At 39.7% G+C, this 25,924-nt stretch overlaps 1 protein-coding gene across 5 annotated transcripts in view; it reads left to right on the forward strand.

Annotated features, from left to right (window-relative positions):
* Hs3st5 (heparan sulfate-glucosamine 3-sulfotransferase 5) overlaps positions 1-15,641 on the forward strand; it is a 294,266-nt gene extending 278,625 nt beyond the window's left edge. For all 5 annotated transcript variants that reach the window (XM_029482550.2, XM_021174949.2, XM_085842777.1 and 2 more), the window contains 2 exons: positions 10,411-10,549; positions 14,328-15,641. In XM_029482550.2, the coding sequence (XP_029338410.1) occupies positions 10,443-10,549; positions 14,328-15,261 (1,041 nt within the window). In that variant the 5' untranslated portion in view covers positions 10,411-10,442 and the 3' untranslated portion in view covers positions 15,262-15,641. The remainder of the gene's footprint in view (positions 1-10,410; positions 10,550-14,327) is intronic.
* Positions 15,642-25,924: the final 10,283 nt, after the last annotated feature.

Below are 25,924 nucleotides of genomic sequence, written 5' to 3' on the forward strand. Positions count from 1 at the left end.
ACTAGAGATAATCCTACTAGACATGTTTAAGGCATCCTGCACAGGGAGGCTGAACTAGTCCATATATCAGGAGTATCAGCACATTCCATAGAGCAAAACCTACATGAAAATCTATGGGCTTGTCCAGAGGTTAGAGTCTATATCTGAAGTTCTTGGGGCATAGATAAAATTGAAAGATCCAAAGGAGTCATAGCAAAAAAAAAAAAAAAAAAAAAAAATCCTCAGAGGCAGTGAGACTTAATGGCCGGATACATAAGGCTTGCATAAGCATGTCTACAGAAAACTAATAAATATAATATGTGATAGATCCCTAAGTCCCAGACCACCTCCTTAGCAGCCTTCTCTCTCTCTCTCTCTCTCTCTCTCTCTCTCTCTCTCTCTCTCTCTCTCTCATTCTTTCTTCTTTTTCTTGCCTGCTCTTCTCAAGCAGGGTACAACAAGGTCACCCTAGACCTTCACCCATCCACATATACAAATACTTTCCAAGCTCTTGTCCCAGGCCCACACACACTCCTTTGGCCCTCTAAATCATCAGCATTATTGACCAGATCCATTTCTATTAACTGGTAGGACTGTCTTGGATATTTCCCCCATGATCTCCACTCCTGTAAAGAATCAGTAAGACTTAGGAATGGCAAAAGAAGAGACATAGGAAGGGTATTCAGAGCCAGTGGGGAGGCTAATGGAAACATCAAGCTAAGAGGGATGAAGAGCAGTAAGAAAGAGGCTAAGTGAGCACAGAGGAGAGTGTGGACAACTCATGAAAGAGAAAGAAGCTGGCCATCATGCTGAGCTTGGGCTACTGGACTGGGTCCAATAAACAACCCCCAAACGTTAGGGACATAATACCTTATATTATGAAGATTAACTGGGCTTTAATACAATAGGAAGAGTGCAGAGAGCATACTCAAGTGTTTAAAAGTAAGTGTTAAAAATGTGGGGGTGGCTGAGCACCTGGCCATATCAAGGCATGAAGTAACATGCTGGCAAGAGTAGCCAGACATGGTAATAGAGAGTAATATTAAGTGAGGTGGTTTGCTAATCTGAAATTGCAAATGCAAGCTTAATGGAGACCCATTGGCTTAGTACCTCTGAAGGTGAGGGCAGGTGTGTTGCAAAGATGTCTCTGTCAGGCTCCTCAAGAGGTATGCTGACCCAGACAACGAAGCAGACTGAGTCAGGCTCCAGTCCATTCATTTAACTTTCCAATAGTTGTAAATTGCATCAATTGGCTTAGCCCACTGCAGGAACATGGTGGTAATAGGTAGAGAAGCCAAATACTTAAGAACAGTGAGTATCTGTGTGCTTTGAGTACAGGAAGGAGAGATTGGTGCCACTCAAGGAAGAGCAGCCTCCACCAGAGAATGCTTCATAGAAGAGCCAGGACACATCTCGATCCTTAAAGGTTAGGTAGAGTGCAGTTAAAGATGTGAGCATTGGCTGAACCTAGGGCCTCCACACATATGTAGTGGCTATGAAGCTTAGTCTTCATGTGGGTTCACCAACAACTGGAGCAACAATTATCCCTGAGCCTGTTGCCTGCCTGCCTATGGATCCCATGCCCCTAAATGGACTGCTTTGTCTGGCCTCTGTAGGAGAGAATGTGCCTAGTCTTTCAGCAACTTGATTGGGGGGTAGAGGGGTAAGTTGAGAGGTTACATCTGAACAGTAGATAAAGCATTGTGCCATTCCCTTTTGAGCATATGGTGTGGACAGCATGTGAAAATACCCAGAAAAAGTCAAACTGCTTCCTCCACCTGCTCTCCTGGTCCTCTATGGAAGGGTGGTGACTTCCACTAAGGTAGTGGACTTTTCCTATCAGTCACATTTACAGCTGCCTTCCTTGGCTCACACTGTACTTCTGTGAATGCATGTTTAATTCATTCATGCTGAAATACAGAGGATGTGTAATCCTCTAAACAGGAAAGCAAGCAAGCCTTTGAAGAGTGCTGTTACAGGACCCTTACTTCCTTCTTATTATAGCACTATGGCATGGTGCATCCATTACTTTTCTGTTCCTATGATAAAATTCAGTTGCCAAAAAGCAACTTAAAGGAGAAAAATAATTTATTTTGGCTTATGGTTTTAGAGGGGTAAAGTCCATGAATGTGGGGAAGGCATGGCAACACAGAAAGTGGGACCAGGCTATGAAATCTCAAAGCCAGAAATACATACTTCCTCCAGCAAGGCTCTATCACCTAAATATTCTGTAACCTTCCCAAACAGCACCACCAACTAGTACCAAGCATTCAGATGTTTGTGCCTATGAGGGACATTTCTCATTCAAACCATTGCTGAGGGAAGGTCACAAGCTGTTCTACCTTGTAGCTAAGTAAATAAAGGTCCAGAGAATATTAAGACCTCATTGTTCTCCACCCTGCTATGCATCCTGCAACACTGTTCACATTTGAGCACAGGACAAAGCCCTGTGCTTTAGGCTGTGGCTCTGAGGCCCTTGGGAATCAACCCAGAGAAAGTCTAGTGGTGCTTTCAGAATACTTCTGAACCACACGCTGTGATGGTTATTCCCAGTTGTCAATTTGACTTTATCTGAAATGAATTACAGTCCAGAAATGAACGACACACTGTGATCTGGATCATGGCATGGGATGACACATGTTTTTGCATAGTGACCATGAAAAGCTTAGACCCACAAAAGGTAGTATACACCTTTAGTCACAGAAGATGAGCCAAGCAGATCTCTTAGTACAAGGCCAACCTGGGACAAGGAAATTCCAAGTAAAGAACAGTTTAGATCCAGGTGGTACACACCTTAAGTCTGGGACATACCTTCTGCTGGAGGCCTACATGAGGACAATGGAAGAACTTTGCTTTGTTCTTCTTTTCTCCTCCTGCTTGCACTTACTTGGCAGAACATCTGTTGGAACCTACTGAAGACCAACTGAAACATCGAGCTTCTTGGGACTAAGCAACTACTAGATTCTTGGACTTCCCACTCATAGCTGTCCATTGTTGGGTTAGTTGGACTGCAGACTATATTAATTCCCTTAATATAGAGAGACATTCCAGACATGATGACAGATGCCATAGGTAATGCCTTTGCTTTCTCAGTGCCTGGCAATTCTGTAGCCAGAGGAACTGAGACAAACTGGGAACTTCCCTTTACTGGTCTATGAAACCCCTTCTGTCTCACAGTTGGTTTTTTTGTTTGTTTGTTTGTTTTGCCTTTTTAAAAAAATTTTTGGAATTTCCTGAAGTAAAATCTTGCCAATATGCTTAGCACAGAGAAGGCCTCAATAAACTTCTTTTCATGATTTTTCTCTTTTCTGGGCCTACAAGCCAAACCCTAATAAATCAGAACAACAAGTGAACCCATCCATTCCCCAGAAGATTACCCTTCTCTCTCCCCTCCCTGTAATTTTCTTTTGTGCTATTTAATACAATTTAAAGTATTTTCCAATCCTATATAGGTGTGTTGGCTTACCATCTGTCTTTCCCAGTAGAGTGGCCAAGAACTCTGTCTGTTTACTTGATCATGATTCTATGTAGCACCAAACACAAAACTTGGCAGGTGGTCATGGTCCTTTATCTGCTCTTATCCACTCCATTAGGATGACTTTCAGCAGTCTCTCTGGTAAATAGAAACTGAATTTCATGGAGCCCATATTCTCTGGTGTTTTCCTTAAATCTTCACCGACATTTATTCTCACATTATTGAGTTGCGTTCTCCAGCTGTTCCATGATTCTCTGATCACATGATTGGTTGCCCAAGGACTGAAACTCATTCAGAACATTTTTAAATCTCCCATGTACCTATTCTGAGAGTAGAAAATGCTATTGGCACTCAGCAGGTTCTTGATAAATGTAAGTATGCATCAACACAACCATTGCAGCATATTCCTTCTGCATAGTGGGAATCCTCACATAAGAAATGTAGAGATGCCTTAGAAGCAAGATCACTTCCAACCAGGGCTCAGTCTTCTTGTTCTCAGGCTACTATTTTCAGTTTCAATAAGAAGCAAACAATCTTATCTTGAAAGGGGTTTAGATTTATTTTTTAATAAGATATCTGAATTGGAAGCTTATATATTTTTCTCTCCAGAATATAATAACAGCACAAGTAGGTCTTATGTATGATAAGCACTATACTTCTTATGTATAAGAGAACAAAGCTAAAGAGAGAGAGAGAGAGAGAGAGAGAGAGAGAGAGAGAGAGAGAGAGAACAATACTGGAAAGGTAAAAGCAAGCCTGATACCACCCAACCTATTCAACTTTCCCAGTAGCCTGGGGAAGGGATGGCACCTAATCAAACTGTTTCCAGCATCCTGTACTGGGAGGAGACATGAAAGCAAACAGGGCCAGCCCCGTGCCATCTTGGGAGCAAACTCAGTGGGCCCTAGCACACCCAGGAACTTAGGATCACTGGTGAGTAGAACACAACATCTGTTCCACAACAACTTGGAAGGTCTTGTGCCAGCAGGAACAGGGACAAAGGAAACCCGCCCAACCACTGGCTGGGTTTCATTCCGGGCAGTGCCAGACCTGCACCATTTTGAGTTCAAACTCGGCTGGCCCTAGCACACACAGGATCTTGGGATCACTGAGAACAATCCACGCAAGAGAGTATGTGGGCTGCAGAAGCAACCGATCTTGGACAAGGTCCCTTCGGGCCTTCATCCTCATCCTCAGACCCTGGGAACCTTCCCTTCCAGAAGAGAGTCAGCCTCCAAAGAGGGGTCTGACCCCAAGACTCAAGAGGTGGATCTGAGCTCCAAACTTCTGTTTATGTTCCCTGCAACAGGAGAGCTTGCTTGCAGAGAGTGCTCTGACCACTGGGACTCAGGAAAGAGTTGTAATCCCAGGAGTGCTGACAGACACTAACAGAATCACAGGAGGAACAAGCTTCCACCCAGAGACAGCTAGAACATCTGACACCAGAGATTACCAGATGGCAAAAGGAAAGTAAGACCCTTATTAACAGAAACCAAGACCACTTGGCACAATCAGAACACAGTATGCCCTCCACAGGGAGTCCTGAATACCACAACACACCTAAAAAGCAAGATTCAGACTTAAAGTCATATCTCATGATGCTGATGGAGGATTTTAAGAAGGGCATTAATAACTCACTTAAATAAATGCAGGAGAATGCTGATAAACAGGTAGAAGTCCTTAAAGAGGAAGCACAAAAATCCCTCAAAGAATTACAGGAAAACACAAGAAAATTGGTGATGGAATTGAACAAAAATCATCCAAGATCTAAAAATTGAAGTAGAAACAATGAAGAAAACACAAAGGAAGCCGGGCGTGGTGGCTCACGCCTTTAATCCCAGCACTTGGGAGGCAGAGGCAGGCGGATTTCTGAGTTCAAGGCCAGCCTGGTCTACAGTGTGAGTTCCAGGACAGCCAGGGCTACACAGAGAAACCCTGTCTTGAAAAAAAAAATCAAAAAAAAAAAGAAAACACAAAGGGACAGAACTCTGGAGATAGAAACCCTAGGAAAGAAATCAGGAACCATAGATGTGAGCATCAGCAACAGGATACAAGAGATGGAAGAATCAATCTCAGGTGCAGAAGATTCCATAGAGAACATGGACACAACAAAGAAAAGGCAAAATGCAAAAAGATCCTAACTCAAAACATCCAGGAAATCCAGGACACAATGAGAAGACCAAACCTATTATTATATATTGAAATTGTCCCATGCATCCTATCAGATCACCATGGACTAAGGCTGATATTCAATAACAACATAAACAATAGAAAGCCAACATTCACATGGAAACTGAACAACACTCTACTCAATGATACCTTGGTCAAGGAAGAAAGAAAGAAAGAAAGAAATTAAAGTCTTTTTTGAGTTTAATGAAAATGATGCCACAACATACCCAGACTTATGGGACACAATTAAAAAATCCTAAGAGGAAAACTCATAGCTCTGAGAGTGCCTCCAAAAAGAAACTAGAGAGAACATACACCAGCAGCTTCACAGGACACCTAAAAGCTCTAGAACTAAAGGAATCAAATTCATCCAAGAGGAGTAGACAGCAGGAAGTAATCAAACTCAGGGCTGAAATCAACCAAGTGGAAACAAAAAGAACTATTCAAAGAATCAGCCAAATCAGAGCTGGTTCTTTGAGAAAATCAACAAGATAGATAAACCCTTAGCCAGACTAACTAGAGGGCACAGGGACAGTATCCTAATTAACAAAATCAGAAATGAAAAGGAAGACAAAAAAAAAAAAAAAAAAAAAAACCTGAGGAGATCCAAAACCTTATCAGATCCTACTTCAAAAGGCTATACTCAACAAAACTGGAGAACCTCATTGAAATGAACAAACTTCTAGATAGATACCAGGTACCAAAGTTAAATCATGATCAGATTAATGATTTAAACATCCCCATACTCACTAAAGAAATAAAAGCAGTCATTAATAGTCTCCCAACCAAAAAAAAAAAAAAAAAAAAAAAAAGCCCATGACCAATTCTCCTCAAACTATTTCACAAAGTAGAAACAGAAGGTACTCTACTCAATTCATTCTATGAAGCCACAATTATTCTGATACCTAAACCATATAAAGACCCAACAAAGAAAGAGAACTTCAGACCAATTTCCCTTATGAATATTGATGCAAAAATACTCAATAAAATTCTCGCAAACCATATCCAAGAACATATCAAAACCATCATCCATCATGATCAAGTAGGCCTCATCCCAAGGATGCAGGGATGGTTTAGTATATGGAAATCCATCAACATAATCCACTATATAAACAAACTCAAAGACAAGAATCATATGATCATCTCATTAGATGCTGAGAAACCATTTGACAAATCCCACATGCATTCATGATAATAGTTTTGGAAAGATCAGGAAGTCAAAGTCCATACCTAAACATAATCAAAGCAATATACAGCAAACGAGTAGCCAATATCAAACTCAATGGATAGAAGCTGTAAGCAATCCCACTAAAATCAGGGACTAGACAAGGCTGCCCACTTTCTCCCCACCTATTCAATATAGTACTTGAAATCCTAGCCAGAGCAATTTGACAACAAAAGGAGATCAAGGGGGTACAAATTGGAAAGGAAGAGGTCAAAATATCACTACTTCCAGATGATATAATAGTATATATAAGTGACCCTAAAAATCTCACCAGAGAACTCCTAAACCTGATAAACAGCTTCAGTGCAGTAGCTGGATATAAAATTAACTCAAACAAATCAGTGGCCTTTTTCTACACAAAGGAAAAACAGGCTGAGAGAGAAATTAGAGAAGCAACACCCTTTACAATAGTCACAAATAATATAAAATACCTGGGAGTGACTCTAACTAAGGAAGTAAAAGATCTGTATGATAAGAACTTCAAGAGTGTGAAGAAAGAAATCAAAGAAGATCTCAGAAGATGGAAAGATCTCCCATGCTGAAGGATAGGCATGATCAATATAGTAAAAATGGCTATCTTGCTAAAAGCAATCTACAGATTCAATACAATCCCCATCAAAATTCCAACTCAATTCTTCACTGAGTTAGAAAGGGCAATTTGCAAATTCATCTGGAAAAACAAAGAAACATAGGATAACAAAAACTATTATCAATGATAAAAGAACCTCTACTGGAATCACCATGCCTGATCTTAAGCTGTACTACAAAGCAATTGTGAAAAAATAAAAATAAAAAACTGCATGGTACTGGTACAGCGACAGACAGGTAGATCAATGCAATAGAATTGAAGACCCAGAATGAAACCAAACACCTACAGTCACTTGATCATTGACAACGGAGCTAAAACCATCCATCAGAAAAAAAAGACAGCATTTTCTTTTTTTTTTCAATTTTTTAATTGGATATTTTATTTATTTATATTTCAAATGTTATCTCCTTTCCCAATTTCTCCCCTTCCCATCCGTCCCCCCCCCCCCCCGCTTCTGTGGGGATGTTTCTCCACTCACCCACCAACTCCTGCTTCCCCGCCCTCCATTCCCCTACACTGGGGCATCTATTGACCCTTCATAGGATGAAGACTTCTCCTCCCATTGATGCCTGATAAGGCCATCCTCTGCTACATATGCAGCTGGAAAGACAGCATTTTCAACAAATGGTGCTGCCACAACTGGTGGTTATGATGTAGAAAAATGCGAATTGGTTCATTCTTATCTCTTTAAACAAAGCTCACATCTAAATGGATCAAGGAACTCCACATAGAACCAGAGACACTGAAACTTACAGAGGAGAAAGTGGAGAAAAGCCTCGAAGATATGGGCAAAAGAGAAAATTTTCTTAACAGAACAACAATGGCTTATGCTGTAAGATCAAGAATTGACAAATGGGACCTCATAAAATTGCCAAGCTTCTGTAAGGGAAAAGACACTGTCAATAAGACAAAAAGGCTACCAACAGATTGGGAAAGGATCTTTACCAATCCTAAATCTGATAGGGGACTAATATCCAATATATATAAAGAACTCAAGAAGATGGACTCCAGAAAGTCAAATAACCCTATTAAAAATGGAGTACAGAGCTAAACAAAGAATTCTCAACTGAGGAATATCAAATGGCTGAGAAGCACCTGAAAAAATGTTCAACATCCTTAATCATCAAGGAAATGCTAATCAAAACAATTCTGAGATTCCACCTCACACCAGTCAGAATGGCTAAAATCAAAAATTCAGGAAGACAGCTGATGATTGCAAGGATGTAGAGAAAGAGGAACACTCCTCCATTGTTGGTGGGATTGCAAGCTGGTACACCACTCTGGAAATCAGTCTGGCAGTTCCTCAGAAAATTGGACATAGTACTAGCAGAAGATCCAGCAATTCCTCTCCTGGGCATATACCCTGAAATGTTCTAACTTGTAATAAGGACACATGCTCCACTATGTTCATAGCAGACTTATTTATAATAGCTAGAAGCTGGGAAGAAACCAGATGTCCCTCAATAGAGGAATAGATACAGAAAATGTGGTACATTTACCCAAGGGAGTACTACTCAGCAATTAAAAACAATGAATTCATGAAGTTCTTAGGCAAATGGATAGATCTGTAGGATATCATCCTGAGAGAGATAACCAAATCACAAAAGAACACACATAATATGCACTCACCGATATAAGCAGGTATTAGCCCAGAAACTTAGAATATCCAAGATACAATTTGCAAAACACATGAAACTCAAGAAGGAAGACCAAAGTGTGGATACTTTGTTCCTTTGTAGAATGGGGAACAAAATACCCATGGAAGGAGTTACAGAGACAAAGTTCAGAGCTGAGACAGAAGGAAGGAGCATCCAGAGAGTGCCCTACCCAGGGATCCATTCCATATACAACCACCAAACCCAAACATTATTGCATATGCCAGAAAGATTTTGCTGACAGGACCCTGATATAGCTCTCTTGTGAGGCTATGTCAGTGCCTGGCAAATACAGAAATGGATGCTCACTGTCAGCTATTGGATGGAATACAGGGCCCCTAATGAAGAAGCTAGAGAAAGTACTCAAGGAGCTAAAGGGGTCTGCAACCCTATAGGAGGAACAACAATATGAACTAACCAGTACCCCCCAACCCAGAGCTGTGTCTCTAGTTGCATATGTAGCAGAGGATGGCCTAGTCAGCCATCACTTGGAGGAGAGGCCCTTGGTCTTGAGAAGATCATATGCCCCAATACAGCGGGATGCCAGGGAAAGGAAGTAGGAGTGGGTGGGTTGGAGAGCAGGGCAGGGGAAGAATACAGGGGACTTTAGGATAGCATTTGAAATGTAAATGAAGAAAATATCTAATTAAAAAAAAAAGGAAGAAAGCAAACAGCAAGCTTCTTGGAATCAGTGTCTTCACACACAGGTGGGCAGGAGACTCACCACTGATAATCCCAAAACGCAGTCACTTTGAAGTCCTGCCCTCTTCCTTCCTTCACAGTAGAAGCCAAGCAAAATGGTATATGCTAAGGATGCCACTGCTATGGCCAAAATGATCATTTACTAAACTAGAATTTCAACCTCTACTCTAACTGCAGTTTACCAGTTAAATATTTTACTGATGAAACTCCTCAGGATGCTCCTTTTCTCAATATTCTTTGGATGGTCTATCCTCTATTAATCTACCTATCTATCTATTTATCTATAACTATATATAATCATATTTAAGAGTTTCATATGTATATTCATATATATCTATATTAATTTTTATATGCTGTAGAAATTATTGAGGATAGATCAAAATCTGTATAATTCTCCCACAGAACTAGTAGTTGATCTTATATCATGCACCAGGTTTTTTGTTTTGTTTTGTGTTTTTTTTTTTTTTGTTTTTGTTTTTGAAGGTAAGTTTTGCTAAAATGATGAACACCATGAATACTGCCAAAGTTTGTGTGCGATCTCATGGCAAAGTGGCCTGTGTCCACCTCTGTTTGGCTTTGTGACGGCTGCTGATGGGTGTTTGCTCTCTACCCTCAGGCTGCTGCAGTTCTGAAGGTTGATGGAGGGCCATGCTATTCAAACAGCAGGTGTGGCTGAGACAGAAGCTCCTGGTGCTGGGAAGCCTTGCTGTTGGGAGCCTCCTGTATCTAGTTGCCAGAGTTGGGAGCTTGGATAGGTAGGTGATTAAATGCATGCTCTATCTGGCGTAGCTTTATGTGTCTCTTGATGTAAACTGCCTTGGGTATTGTTCCTCAAAACTCTCAAGAAGCACACTTCTCTGAGTTGTTGATTTTCATTCATTAAGACCTTATAGAAACATGCTTCACACTGCTCAGGCCAGGATGCTTCATCCACATCCAATGTACTCTGTGAGTACTGACACTTGTTCTCAGAGAAGACATAAAGCTCGGTACAATAAATAATAATGAATAAATAATACTGTCAGTGACTAGAACATAAAGTGGCCTATGTGCATCTGGTGCTGACCTTAATCTATGACAGCATGGTAGTGATAGGACCATGCCTCTTGGTTTTGAAATTTATGAACAGACAATTATGTATGAGCTAGTAAAGAAGCCAATCAAGTTTGCAATCCTCCACCCTGTAAAGATGGCTACAGGCATGGATTTTTAACTATGTTAATTAGCTCTGGCTTTCGGGAGCTGAGCATACTTGGCAAGGTTGCTGTCACACAGAATGGTTGCCCACGAGGCACTGGAAAATCTGTGAAGAGAAAACTACAAAGTTAGGATTTGGCTCTTAATAGACAAACAGTTGAGGTGTACTAGGCCTGCAGGAGTCCCTATCACGACAGTTGAGTATCCCTAAGGTGTTCCTCAATACTTCTATAGCAGGGGTGAATGGTAAATATGGAGTAGTCTGGAATACAGAGCTGCTTTCTCCCCACTCTCCACCCCCTTCAAAATTAACTCTTGTGCTGAAAGACTAGATTCTTTTGCCAGTTCAATTCCAGAGTCAAGGAAAATGCATCTACATTTTAAAATAAAACTAGCTTCAGTTTTCTCCTCAGTATCATGTAATTCAAATGTTTAAAAATAATCCTGCAAAAGTCCCTGCCTTCCTTCAGCCAGTGTCCATGTTATCTTAAAAACATTAACTCCCTCTGATATCTTTCAGTTCAATATTTCTCCCACTTTGTAACTATGACCTATGTAATTGAGAGCATATCACTGGAGTGCTGGCACTCCAGTGTTTACTCTTGATGTGTCATTTAATAAAGAAACACGTTAAGGTGTCAACATTTGTCCTATGCCCATGACAGAACTTTAGCAGGAAGTCTTTCATACACATTTAATTAGCTTCCCATCATTGATGTTTCATTGAATGATTGGTCTTATAGTTGTGAATGCATTTATCATTCAGCTGGTAATAGTTTTCATCTCTAGCCTTCTTAACTCCTTGGTGGGATGGCTTATATAGGAAATTCCATCTTTTGGTGGGCTTTCTCACAATCCCTTCTTGAAGATTTTGACATGTGCTTACCCTTAGTAACCGAAGACTGCTGTCTGGGAGGGATGCTGATGTTACTTCCCTGGTCTCTTATAATGTTCAAACTCTGCTTTGGGTCTGGCAGTCATTATTAGAATTGTTCTTCAGGGAGCAGGGAGATGGAATATTTTCTCCTATCGTTAGAAGTTCTCTTGAATGCTGAAGACCAGAAAGCAATTTTCCTACATAGTTTGGTAGGCCAGAATAGGAAGTAGAAAGAAGGAGGAAGTTCCGAAGGAAGGTGGCCCTTTCCATATGAGAGTGTGGGACTCCATTCTTACTCAGTTACTCCAAGAGATACCATGTCAATTCTTTCACCCACTCTTGGGCAAGATAATTAAATCTTACAGGATTTGAGAGACTATTGTGTTAATACTCACAGAAACAGTGCTCGCATCCTCCCAGAGGCCTAGGAGAAAAGCCCATCAATGGATACCTCAGTGAATTAGGTCTAGCTTAATAGACAGAACCTAAGAACAGAGACATTAAGTTATATTATCTTCATTGGTGTCACAATCAAAAAAAAAACTTTTAACTATGTTATCCGTTGACAACATTTTAAGATCTAATTAGAACCCTAGCATAATAATCCCAATATATTCATGAAGTCTCATTTTCCTAAAAGGCTAACTATAGTTGTCCTGAATAATTTGCTTTGTTTTGTTTTGTCAACTTGACCCAAGATAGAGTTATTTGGGAAGAGAGACTCTTAACTGAGAAAATGTCTCCATAAGGTTGGCATGTAGGCAAACCTGTATTACATTTTCTTGACTAGTGATTGATGCAGAAGACCCAGCCCATTGTGGACAGTGCCACCCTGGGTAGGTGGTCCTCAGAAAGCAGACTGGGAAAGCCATAGAGGAAAAGACAGTAAGTTGCTTTCCTCTTGGACTTCTGCTTTAATTCCTGCCAGCAGGCTCCTGCCTTATGTTCCCACCCTGACTTCTTCCATGATGGACTGTGATATGGGACTGTAAACTGAAATAAACCCTTTCCCCCAAAGTCTGCCTTTGGTCATGGGTGTTTTATCACAGCAAAAGGAATGCTAATCAAGACTATGGTAAGCCCTGTTTTCACAATAAATTTCCATTGTTTTCAAACTTTCTGAAATGAGTGTGAGTTGTTTTAAGAATAATAAAATAAATACTACAAAAATTGCTACACATTTATATTTTCCTTAAAGATTATATATAGACCTAGATAAATAGGTCAAATCTAAAACTATTCCCCTGAGTTCTACATAATGGATTGAACATAGCTTGAAGAATACTATCGGACCTCTTGGGAAAACAAGAGGATACCTCATTGTAACAGAGAAGGAGAGAGATTAAATATCATCTCAGTCACTAAGAAATTTCAACTGAAAGATGTAATTTAATAGCCAGTTTGACTACTATTATCTCCTTTCACCAAGAAGCCTGAAATTACTTACTAAGTCGACCTAGTTGATTCATTGACTACAGTTTATTATAAAAGTAAACACAATTTTCTAACCACATACAAAGGCCATGTTAAAGTGATCATTGTGTTCTGGTGTCACTGTGGCTATTACCACATCTTTCTCTCTCAGGAAAATATAAATGTCTGCTCATTCTTTCTGACTCTGTCCATTGCATTCTTTACTAGTTCCTGACTTAAATTGCATAGTGATTATGATGTGGGATTTCTGACCCTGTAAGAATCTTTCTTCCAGATTTCTGGTCCCAGGAGTAGTCTGTCATACACAGAAAAGTGATGCTTGGATTGTCCCTACAGTCAGCAAGATGAAAGTGTAACCTTGACCCGTTCAGACAGAAATGGAAAGAGTCCGAAGTAGAGTGATCCTTTGCTATCTCTAAGGCCAGGGGGCAGAAAGTATCACAGAACAGAAAGTTCAGCAAGGATAAAGATTGGAGTTCTATGTGATGGTATGCAAAAAGCCAAGGGCAGAGACTGCAGCCTCTTCTCAGATTATATTTAAAGGATAGGATTTTTAAAGACTATGTGCATGCTGCTAGGCTACCAGAGGAGAAGAAAGAAAGAAAAGAAACAATAAATACAACAGAATATCCGGAATAAATGACCTCCTCTTTGCCCTTCAGCATCCTAATTGAAGATCTGCCTTCCTGATTTTCTAAATGATTTTAACTAGTGAACTGTTACAAAGCTATTAGTATGGCTGGTGTCACTTGTCTATCCTGTACTGTTAGCATCAGTACACGCTGCAGTTAATTAAGTGCTTGGTGAATAAAAAATTTAAGGAGCACTAATAAAAAAAATCCCATCAATTATCTGTGCTCTATTGAATACAGGGTTACTTAACATAAAAATTCCCAAACATATGTTCATTATAGATTACAGCAGCCTGGGACCCAGTGGCTTTATTAATGCATGTTCATTTTGAGTCTGGCACAGATGCAGAATGAGAAGTACATTGTGACAAGTTCCTTCTCTTTCGCTTGCAGGCTCCAGCCCATTTGCCCTGTTGAAAGTCGATTTGGTGGTGCCCACAACCAAGCTGAGTTCCCACTGCGTGCCCTGCAGTTTAAGAGAGGCTTGCTGCATGAGTTCCGGAAGGGCAATTCTTCCAAGGAGCAGGTTCACCTCCATGACCTGGTCCAACAGCTCCCCAAAGCCATTATCATTGGGGTGAGAAAAGGGGGCACAAGGGCCCTACTAGAGATGCTGAACCTCCATCCTGCAGTGGTCAAAGCTTCCCAAGAGATCCACTTCTTTGACAATGATGAGAATTATGCCAAGGGCATTGAGTGGTACAGGAAAAAGATGCCTTTTTCCTACCCTCAGCAAATCACAATTGAAAAGAGCCCGGCATATTTCATCACAGAAGAGGTTCCGGAAAGGATTTACAAGATGAACTCATCCATCAAGCTGTTGATCATTGTCAGGGAGCCGACCACAAGAGCAATTTCTGATTATACTCAGGTGCTAGAGGGGAAGGAGCGGAAGAACAAAACCTACTATAAGTTTGAAAAACTGGCTATAGACCCTAATACCTGTGAAGTGAACACGAAATACAAGGCGGTTAGGACCAGCATATACACAAAACATCTGGAGCGCTGGTTGAAATACTTTCCCATTGAACAGTTTCATATCGTGGATGGTGACCGTCTCATCACAGAACCTCTGCCGGAACTACAGCTGGTGGAAAAGTTCTTAAACCTTCCTCCGAGGATAAGTCAGTACAATTTATATTTCAATGCTACCAGAGGGTTTTACTGTTTGAGATTTAACATTATCTTTAATAAGTGCCTGGCGGGCAGCAAGGGGCGCATCCATCCAGAGGTAGACCCCTCCGTCATTACCAAATTGCGCAAATTCTTTCATCCTTTTAATCAAAAATTTTACCAGATCACCGGGAGGACATTGAACTGGCCCTAAAATAATATAGCAAACAACACCATGTGTTGTATCTAGAGACGCATGGCGTCCCCTCTACATTAAAATATGCACTTTCCCAGACACAGCTCCCCAATTCATTTTTCCATAAATACTTGTACATATGCAGTGTGTGACCAAATATGAGATCAGTTGTTTTTCTACTGAAACTTTACAAAAAAAAATTAATAAATGGCTGTCTACATGGTTGCATCTTTTAAGCTATTTACAGAAAGAAAAGGAGAGGAAGAGGAAGAGGTGGTGGGACTGGAGAAAGTGACCTCAGATATTCTCAAGTTAGTCTTCCTTTGAGTAACTTCCTTTGACTTAGAACTTGTCACTCACCATTGTCAGATTTAAGCCAAAAGATGAAATGTGAAAATGTACCAATGGCTGCGCAGCTTCAGGAAGTAGAGGATTCAGTTTTATGATTCATTTGTCTGTTTGTTCGTTTGTTATGTTTGTTTTGGTTTGGTTTTGTCCTAAACTAACATTGGCTCTTTAATTCAAATACTGGACTGGTGCCATGAAAACAGAATATGCTATTTTCTTATAATTTAAAAGAATGTCTTAGCTCATAAAACTGACACTGTTCCAAAGTTCTTGTGGTGATTTTGCACTATTGTTTCCTCGTATGGACCATGGTGTCATTTGTAGCATGTCAATCACGTGCTGGAGAATCACCACATTCTTTTACTTCCATGTTGTATGTCAACAAAGAAAAATGTCCTGTAGATATGTGTAAATGATGTAAATACTCGTTTCACACTAAGTAATTCTATTTTGTAAACTGAATATGGCTATTTAATTTATTGTGAAAATTAAATTTATTGTGGTATTTAAAACGGAATGGATTAAAATTACACAATGTGCAACTTTCCTTAAAAATGCCTTTTGCTTTGTGCGCCCCCTGCTGGCCTCCAGCGTGGAAGCTCTTTGGTTTTGAGGGTACTTGGAGTAATTCCCTTCACGCCTGGATTTCCAAACTCTTGTAAAAATGTACTTTAATAGTGGGGTGGAGAACACTTTACAAACATTTCAACCCTCTGGAAATCAAGGCACAACAGCCACCTCAGAGAACCCCACTGCTGGTCTGCCACTAAGTGTGTGTTAATAGAATTCACGTGCCTAAGAGAGAGAGCAGTTGAACCTCTAATCACAGTCAGGTCAGGGAAAAAGTAAAATCAGATTAGAACACTTGTGTGCTCTGTGTACTGAGAGCTGATGGTGCTGGTGATGCAAGCCAGGACTCAGAACTCTCTTTCACCTCTGCTCAAATGCGATCCAACCACACAGCATTGCCATATACAAAATAAGAGATGGCCTGCATTCCCACCTAGAGAAGGTAACACTGAATTGGGTGCTCCCCACAACATCCGAGACTCTAACTTTGACCTACACACTACTCAGGAAAAGACAGAACGAGTTATAACAACATCAGCAAATGGTTCATCTGCTTTGTAAGTGCTTAGCCGGGAGGAAATGCTTGAGAGTGCTCTGCTCAACACCACGATGCCTAGGGAATCACAAGAGTTTGTCCTTGTAGTAACAAGAGCTGGGGTTCTTAGCTCTTTTTCCTGTCCAGTAATGTGACGGTGATCTTTCCTAAGTAAACAGCCTTTTCCCCTCTAGAATCACTATGGACACTCTCTCCAGCCACAGTTGTGGTCCTCACCATCCTTCCCTCAAATGACACAGGCAGAGCAGCAACAGCAGGTCCTCCCTGTATAACAACTCTGAAGGGTGAGTCTGAAACTCCAAATGTCATTCACATCTTTCCTAGGCAGGAAGGAGGCCAATATAAAGAGCTGCCTCATTCTTTCCTGCACCTCAACTGTCTGGTGTCAGAGCAAACTCTGAATCTTCCATTCCAGGACATAATGAATTAGCACTAACCTCACAGAAGTACTCCAAGAGCACCATACAGCTAACATGGACCTAAAGACTTAATATTGAATTATGCCCCAAGGGGAACACTGACATGTATAAGATTTAGCCTCAGCTAATGAATTGAAATGTCTCTATACTAATGTGTCATGCTACACACTTTCTTTTTTATTTCTTGTCATATGTTGACAAGATGTGGACTGTTATACTATGGACATACAAAATGATGTCATAGTTTTGTAGTGCTTTGTAAAATTATCAAATTGAGATAATTAACATATTCATAGCCTCAAATAGTTTCTATTTGTATGGTGAGAATATTAGAAATTTACTCTCAGTGCCCGTGTAGCATTTGGTATACCATTCGGCATGCTGCGCTTGATTTGGAAAAAAACAAAACAAAACAAAACAAAACAAAACAAAACAAAGACAGACTTTTCCTCCTAAGGGAAGTTTAAAATGCTATCCATGGAATAATAAGACTTTGTTCTAAGATTCTGTTTAACTTAAGCCAACTTCTACACTTTTAGTTTTAGTTCAACCAGTTCTGGAAACCAAAGGCACCGTGATTTCTAGTTGCTGTTCTTTCTAAATGAGTTGATGCAATGCTTTCAAAGCCGGGGCCTCCGATGGCAGAACTTGAGGGTGTCATGCCTCATTTAACTGGAAAGGCAATCACAGTAATACTGATTAAGCCAGGTAGAGAAATAAAGAACATATGACTTAATAGCAGACTTCCACTGTGGACTAGAAGGCTCCCTGTTTAGAAAAAAATGTGTCCTGCTGTCATCAGACAGGCAGACTTCTAGAGAAATCCACAGCTCCTTATGGTCACTCTGCTAGGGCTCTTGTTAATGAGTTACTGCTTTGCCATCATGAACACCTCGCATCCCTTCCAGAGGCTTGGCAACACTGTGCAGCTTTATCAAATAGTTTCAACTGGAAACAGAGGGAGGTATTTAAGCCATGGTGTCATTTCCAGTGGATCATAAACTTGGAGAGCCATTTTGGAACCCAAGTAACTTCCATTATAATTATACAAAGAACCCAGGGTAGAGAGTAGGGGGCTCTCAGACCTGAAGATGAATATCTTTAAATCCCAGGAACTACAGAAATGACTCAGTGGTTAAGAGCACTGACTGCTCTTCCAGAGGTCAAGGGTTCAATTCCCAGCAACCTCATGGTGGCTCACAACCATCTGTAATGGGATCCAATGCCCTCTTCTGGTGTTTCTAAAGACAGCTACAGTGTACTTATAATACATAAAATAAATAAATAATTAAAAAAATATATCTTCAAATCCCAAGTCCATCCCCTAATAGTTCCCTATAACTGCAGAACAATTCAGGAGATGACTAAAATACTTTGCTCCATGGTTAACGCTACTTACTCAAAAAGTAATATGTCCCTCATAAACGTGGATGACCTTAGATTTAATGATATATGTTAATGGACTATAACACTGTCTTTTGCCAGGCAGTGGGTGGGTCACAGGGATAGTAGAACCTTCTGGGTACATGGTCCTTGGTGTTGCACCTTATATAAGGATTATCCTGGGGTAGAAGCACAAGGACTAAGAGACTCACCAAGACACTACAGACTCCTCAATCGAGAATGACAATCAAGTGCAGTCTAAATTCTAGCCCCGCTGGCAACCTTTTGTTGTGTCCCAAAAGCTATTTGGTAAATCAGATTGTCTTCATAACCACAGCAACTTGCTGCTGGAATCTTTTTTACTTCCTCCTCCTCCTCCTCCTCCTCCTCCTCCTCCTCCTCCTCCTCCTCCTCCTCCTTCTTCTTTTTAAATACACTCAGTGGCTTCTCAGTGGCTGAGAAAAGTCTATAGCCTAAGCAAAACAGAAAACTGAAAAAAAATCCTCCAAAAAATGACAAAATACAGCAAGATCTTACCAATGTGAGCCAGCAAGGTAGAAATGTAGAATATTTTAAAATAAATTTAGAGCAAATCTTGCCCCAAAAGTCAAAATATACAGCAGTATAGTGAAAAAAAAAAACCAAATGCTCAAACTGATATTATTCAGGTATTTCAAACCACTGTGTCTTCTTAAGAAAATATCCAGATCCCCTCACATCCAACGATTAATTTTTAATACCAAAAGCTAGTGCAAAGGTGACATATTTCCAAAATAGGATCATCTGATAATGTTTTACTTAATGATGCATTACTGTCCTTCTTTCAATTTCTTTACGTTTTCAAGTTTTGGTTTAAAATTAAAACTTCAGTTTTCAAGTTTTTTATTTTTTTTTATTTTATGTGTGTGAGTATTTTGCCTTCCTAAGTATATGTTCCAACATGTGTCTGCCTGGCATCCTCAAAAGTCAGTGAAGGCATTAGATCCCCTGAATCTAGAGGTTCGTGTGGATGCTGGAAACAAAAACTAGGAGCTCTGGAAGAGCGACAAGTGTTCTTAAACACTGAGTCATCTCTCCAGCCACTATTAAATTTTATTGTCCTTTCCATGAATCCAAGCACTATATTTCATAATAATTGGAAATAGACTGGGGAGTTGAAAAATGGACAGCAATATGCATGCCCCATAGAAAACATCACATTCATATTCCCCTTGCATGTCTTTGAAGTTTGGTTTAAAAGGGAAGTCCTTTCAGTCTCACACAGGAAGTATGTTGGTCTTCCTAGGCTGGTTCGATCAGATATTTGTGAACCACGTCAGCTGCTAGATTTCTAGATCTGTGGTGAAAGTACCTTCTAGAAAGATGACTGAACTTGACAAGTAGCACCATTTTGAAGAACAAGCTAACCTTGAACATTTGTAAATGAATATGGCTTAGCTTTGTATTTCTTTCCTATCCAAGAGACCAGAGAACAATCTGATCAGACAGAACTACCTTTCCTTTGGCAAATCAGCATTAAGGCCCACATAAAGGTTTAGACACAGAGCAGGAACAAACTAAACCAAACCAAACAAACAATCTTGTAATGGTTGCCTGTCAGATAAGAGAGTAACTTTACTCTTTAAGCTTTCATCTTTCTTACTCTCATCTCTAGCCATCCTTCTCTCTCTCCCTTCCCCCCTCTCTCTACGTGGCTATGGCCAGCCTCTCTCCCTCTTTCTACCTTCTCTCTTTCCCCCTGCCTTTCTACAATAAAGACCTAAAATCATAAAAAATAGAATAACTTTAATCATAACTATTGTTTTAATGTAGCTATTTATATTTTGTGTGTGTGTGTATATATATATATATATATATATATATATATATATATATATATATGATATCTGGTGACAGTGTGGTTATACTAAGTAGAATTAATGGTGCCAAAAGGTTGCTTGGAAGAATGCAGGAAGCATGAATGAGGCCAAACTGGAAAATCTTCCATCTCTCCAGGAAGTATGCACTGCAGGATGAAGGAAACAGCTGAGCAAAAACCAAGGTATGAAGTGAATGCATCTAGAAAGGCCAGCAAAGCTGGGAAAGGGGCACAAGCAAGATGAGCCTGAAGGTTCACTACCACTAGAGCATTCTGGGATCTGAATTAGTCTGACTGCCACACCCCTGAGGGTATCCTGGCAGACACCCAGGCCAGGCTTGAATCCTTGGGTCTGCATCCAAATGAGATTAAGGTTTTACAACAGAAAATAAATGTTAAAAGGATTATCCCAAAAGTTTTCCTTCAAGGAGAAAATTATCAAATAATTGGTGCTGAGTAGAAACAGCATTTTTCTTCCCTTATCACTTTGTTTTTTCATCTAGTGTTTCACTATAACTGACAGGTTTTCTATCCTCGCCTCATCTTCTTTCCCAGGATTGAGGTAAATGTCCCTCTTCAAAACCAACTCTGTGGGTATGCTGAAAGGTCACCTACTGAAAGGCACTTACTAAGCTTGCTACTGGGGGTCATGTTATGCCTCTATCTATCTTAATCTCAGAAACATATGACTATAGTCCCTTACATAGTATGGCAGTTTAATAGGAATAATCCCTGTAGACTAGAATTTGAAGGCTTGGCCCACAGAGAATAGCACTATTAGGAGATGTGGCCTTGTTGGAGTAGGTGTGGCCTTGTTAAAGAAAGTGTGTCACTGTGGAATTAGACTTTGAGGTCCCCTATGCTCAAGCTCTGGCCAATTTGACTCCAATTTCTTCCTGCTTGCCTGCAGATCAAGATGTAGTAGAATTCTCAGCTCTTCTCCAGCACAATGTCTGTCTGCATGCTGCCATGTTTCCTACCATGAGGATAATGGACTAAGCTTCTGAAACTGTAAGCCAGCCCCAATTAAATATTTTCCTTTATAAAAGTTGTGGTGGCCATGCTATCTCTTCAAGCAATAAAAGCCAAACTAAGACACATGGCAAAGGACTCTAAGAGTATGGTAGAGCTTAATATATAAACATGTAGAAGCTCTCCTAGAGGATCTTGGCCATCCTTATAAAATGAAAAGGGTCCTTGAGAGACAAAGATCAAGGCATGGAAAGACATCAGGGCAAGTATGGGTGATGAAAGAGAGGTGGAAATTTATGGGCTTTGAAGTTCAGAAAGAGAGCTGCTAGTCAAGGAGAATGTGGAGCAAATAAAAGCTGAAAACAAGGAAGGAAATTCCCTTTGGAGCCTCCACAGGGAAACCCAGCCTGGACAACAATTTCATTTCAGACCAGAGAAATCTGTGCTGGACTTATAAACCTACAGAAATGTAAGATAATAAATTTGTCATTCTCGTGCACTAATTGTGACAGTATGGTATAGCAGCCATATGAAACTAAGAGCATAAGGGGAAATGAATTGCTCACAAAAATATGATTATGTCCAATCAGTCCATGCTCTCAGACATAGATCACAAGGACATTTCCACACATGGCAATCAGCAGTTCTGAAGAATAGGAGGAACCCTGAACACTTGCCAGATTGACCAGGCCTATTACATGCACATAGAGACCCTCCCAGAAACAATGTCCTGTGGTAGAAACAAAAAGAAAGACTATTTCTTCTGGACTTCTCCATTCAGTCTCAAGGTATATAAAGATAGTTATGATTGGAACTGTCACAAAATTCTGTGGCAAAGTATGGTTTATATACCCTTTTTTGCATGTATGTGTGTTCATGTTCCCATGTGTGTGTGACCACATGCATGTACATATATTATAGGCTACAAATTGATATCAGGTGTTATTCTATATTATTCTCAACCTTATACATTGAGACAGGAGGCCTCACTTGAACCCAGGACTCATGTATTTGACTAGGCTAGCTAGCCATCTTGCTACTGGGATTCCTTATCTTCCCGAATCCAAGCATAGAGGTTATAGGTGAACTACAAGAACCATTCAACATTTAAATGCATTCTGGGGATCTGAAATGCATTACCAACTAACCCATCTCTCCAGCCCAATATTTTTAAACCTATTTAAAATTATTGTTTTCAACCCCCAAAAGACAAAAATTTGGGGTGATTCTCTCTTTTTATCAAACCCATAAAATCCAGACACAATCTAGAAATTAAGATGTGTTCAAGACTTTAACTTTGTATTTGTGTTGTATTTGTCCCAGGTCCTTCTCAAAAGGCCTCAAAAACCTGTCCTATAGGGAATCATTGTACTATATTCTTTCCCCTAAGGCTAATGGAATTCAAGACCACTTATTGTTCATCTAATATGTTCCTACTTCTTGAAAGACTTACCAGTTACTTGGAAGAAACCCAGGAAAGCTAAGATTTGAGGATGTAAACAGAAAACATCCCTCCAGCATTTCAGCCCAAGACCACTTGTCAAGAAAAGCTTTACAATTGCTTCTTTTTATTATATATATCCATCTAGTTCCTAAAAGGATTTCAAGTAGCAACTTTCTTGTTAAAATTTCTTTTTAATCATGTTCTTCTGGATGCATTTCAATTTCTTGTACTTAATAAGCTTTGAATACTAAGATATACTGAGTGTACACAAAAGTATGACTTACCATTAAAATAAGAATATCTACAGACTTAATCCACAGGTAATAGTTATTAACATTTATATCTGTGTTGGAAAGCCTATTGAAAGAAGCTAATGATATCAGTTCATTATGGGGCTAGTCCAAGAGTTTCTTTTGCTAATGATAACTGGTGATATTTGCATAGCTGCATTTCAAATGCTAATTCCAAAGCTATTGTCCAGCCAAATGATGAGCACAGGAAATAGCAAAAACAAACTCACAGAACATTAATGTTTCAGAAACCATATTAAACAAGCCAGTAACAAACAGTTTGATAACAGAACACAGTTTGCAAGCCAGGAGGATTAATGCTGTGCTCCAGTAATCCCAGCACTGTGAAGGCTAAGACTGAATCTCGAGATCAAGGCCAGGATGGGCTATGTGTCTCAAAACAAAAGGAACCAGTATAGCTTGACTAAAATTTCAATCCATGTACACAAGCAATTCCACTAGTGAACAGAGATGCCCTGCAATCCAATCCAAGCATGCTGACACATTGGCATACAATTATTATGTGATTGTTCACATGTACATACAATCTTGTGTGTGTGATTGTCAGTAATTCCCTTACAGTGGTTCATTCCATAGTTACTATTACATTTTTCTGCCTTGATCTGAATATTGTTTTCATCTTGGAATTATATCAGGTTTCTCTGAAAGCACCATTATTTAAAAACAAACCAGGTGTTTATTTGCTATGGTTATCTCAGTCTTTCATGTTCAAGCCTCTCTCATTAATGTCAAAATGGTATTAAAACTATTAAAGATACAAACTTATGGTTTTTAATTCTGAGAATGTGGAAATGATAGCTCCCTGTGAAATCCTGAACAGGGTCTTGGGAACACTAACTGAGGATCTAAACACTACCAGAAACAAAAGCACTTGAAGTGAGGGAAAGAACTGAATAGACACCAAGTGATATTACCTGGGTTTACACCTATAACCTAGCAAGCCAATTCAACCACACAAGCCATTGTTTTGTGTGTTGTTTATTAGAGGCCAAATTATTGTTTACTTTATGACTATTCTCAAAAAAAATGATTTTATCCTTCCCAACCTTTCTTCAAGCACTTCTAAAAAATATATTTTTAAAAATTTATTTATCTATTTGTTTGTTTATTGTGCACAGTGTCCTGCCTGCACACATGCCTGCATGCCAGAAGAGGGCCCCAGATCTCATTATAGATAGTTGTGAGGTGCCTGTAGTTGTGAACTCAGGACATCTGGAAGAGCAGTCAACATCTGAGCCATCTCTCCAGCCCCTTCAAACATTTTAAAATAATAAAGTATACAGTAAAATTCTTTATTTAAATTAATTTTTTACTCTCTTTGTCTGGTTCATAACTACATGGGCTCAGCACCTGCAATGTGCTCCCAAAACGTTCCTCGGAGACCCTGGAAGCTGTTAGCTCTGTTGACACACCAGTTTATAAATGTCCAAAGAGATACTGTAACATGAGATGTGGGTGCCCACATGTGAGTAGGTGCACACACACACACACACACACACACACACGAGGTGTATGTGTGTGTGGGAGAGAGAGAGAGAGAGAGAGAGAGAGAGAGAGAGAGAGAGAGAGAGAGAAAGTACACTGACAAAGCCAACTTTCCTTGTTTTAAAATCCCTTCTTGTATCCCAGCCATCCAAAGAAGATTCAACAAAGCAGCTCTTTCCATATTAGTAGTCGGAATCCTGTCATGATAGGACCAGGCTGTAGCAGAAGATGAACTGAGTAATAAACAACATGTTACACTCAGAAGTTAATAGATATCCAATAAGCAACGCTCCACTGAATGAATAAAACACGATTTCATTATGATATGAGAATTTTACTGACGTGTTAAACTTATATTTCTTCTCCAGTAATAGGTTCTCAGCCAAAAGATTCTAAGATCCTTTATACAAATTGGCCTTTGATGGCCAACTCACCAGATAAACACTGTCCCCAGCATTAGATGCAATGCAAAATTTTCTAGGCTTCTAAATGCCCACTGTACTTTAATAAATTGCAAGATGCAAATTCTAACCAACGAAGCTAATTTCAAAGCCAATTCTTCAAGACTTTCTTGAGTCCACTACCAAATGGCATTGTCCTCTATGATTTGTAATACATAGTAGTAATTCAGCAAGTGTTCACACCTACACTCTTATATCTCAGTAACATGGGTCCTTAAATACTCTCTATTAAACTACGAAGTTTTATACTTAATTAAGCATGAGTAGAAGTTTCAAAAACAATGACCAAAACAATAAAGTAATTCCCATTATCATCACATTAAATCAAGGCTTTGAATATTCATTGTTTTATAATTTTACAAGGGAAAGTTTTAGTGCACTAACGGTGTAGAAACTAGAGCTCATTTCTGTTGTTAATTATACTTGAATTCTACCTCTTTTGCATGTTAATGCCTCTTATCCTGGGAAAGTGCCAGACACAATATGGTGGATGTGAAATGGGCAGTTCCTAAAACAAAACACAGGTACTCCAAAGAATGTCAGGGACCTACAGATGCACAATACTCCAGGATTGTCAGAAAAACAGAAAATTTTTCATTTATATTCAGTTTGACACATTTAGGGAAATTATAACTATTAAAATATAATTACAGAATGACTAGAAGTAATTATTTAAATAAAATTGTGAGTGTGCAAATAAAATAAACAAACTAAGGATGCTGCACTCATTCTTGTTCTCCAATAGCAGAGCTAGCTGAAAATTAAAATTGTTGTTCCATAAATCAGTCTAGTTGATTACTGCCTCTCAGATGGCTGATTGGGCAATATAAACACAGGCACATCTTTTAGGAACAGATTTTGACACATGCATGAT

Source organism: Mus caroli, unplaced genomic scaffold (genome assembly GCF_978045245.1).
Source record: "Mus caroli unplaced genomic scaffold, Mus_caroli_1 scaffold_9, whole genome shotgun sequence".
Classification (NCBI taxonomy): Eukaryota; Metazoa; Chordata; class Mammalia; order Rodentia; family Muridae; genus Mus; species Mus caroli.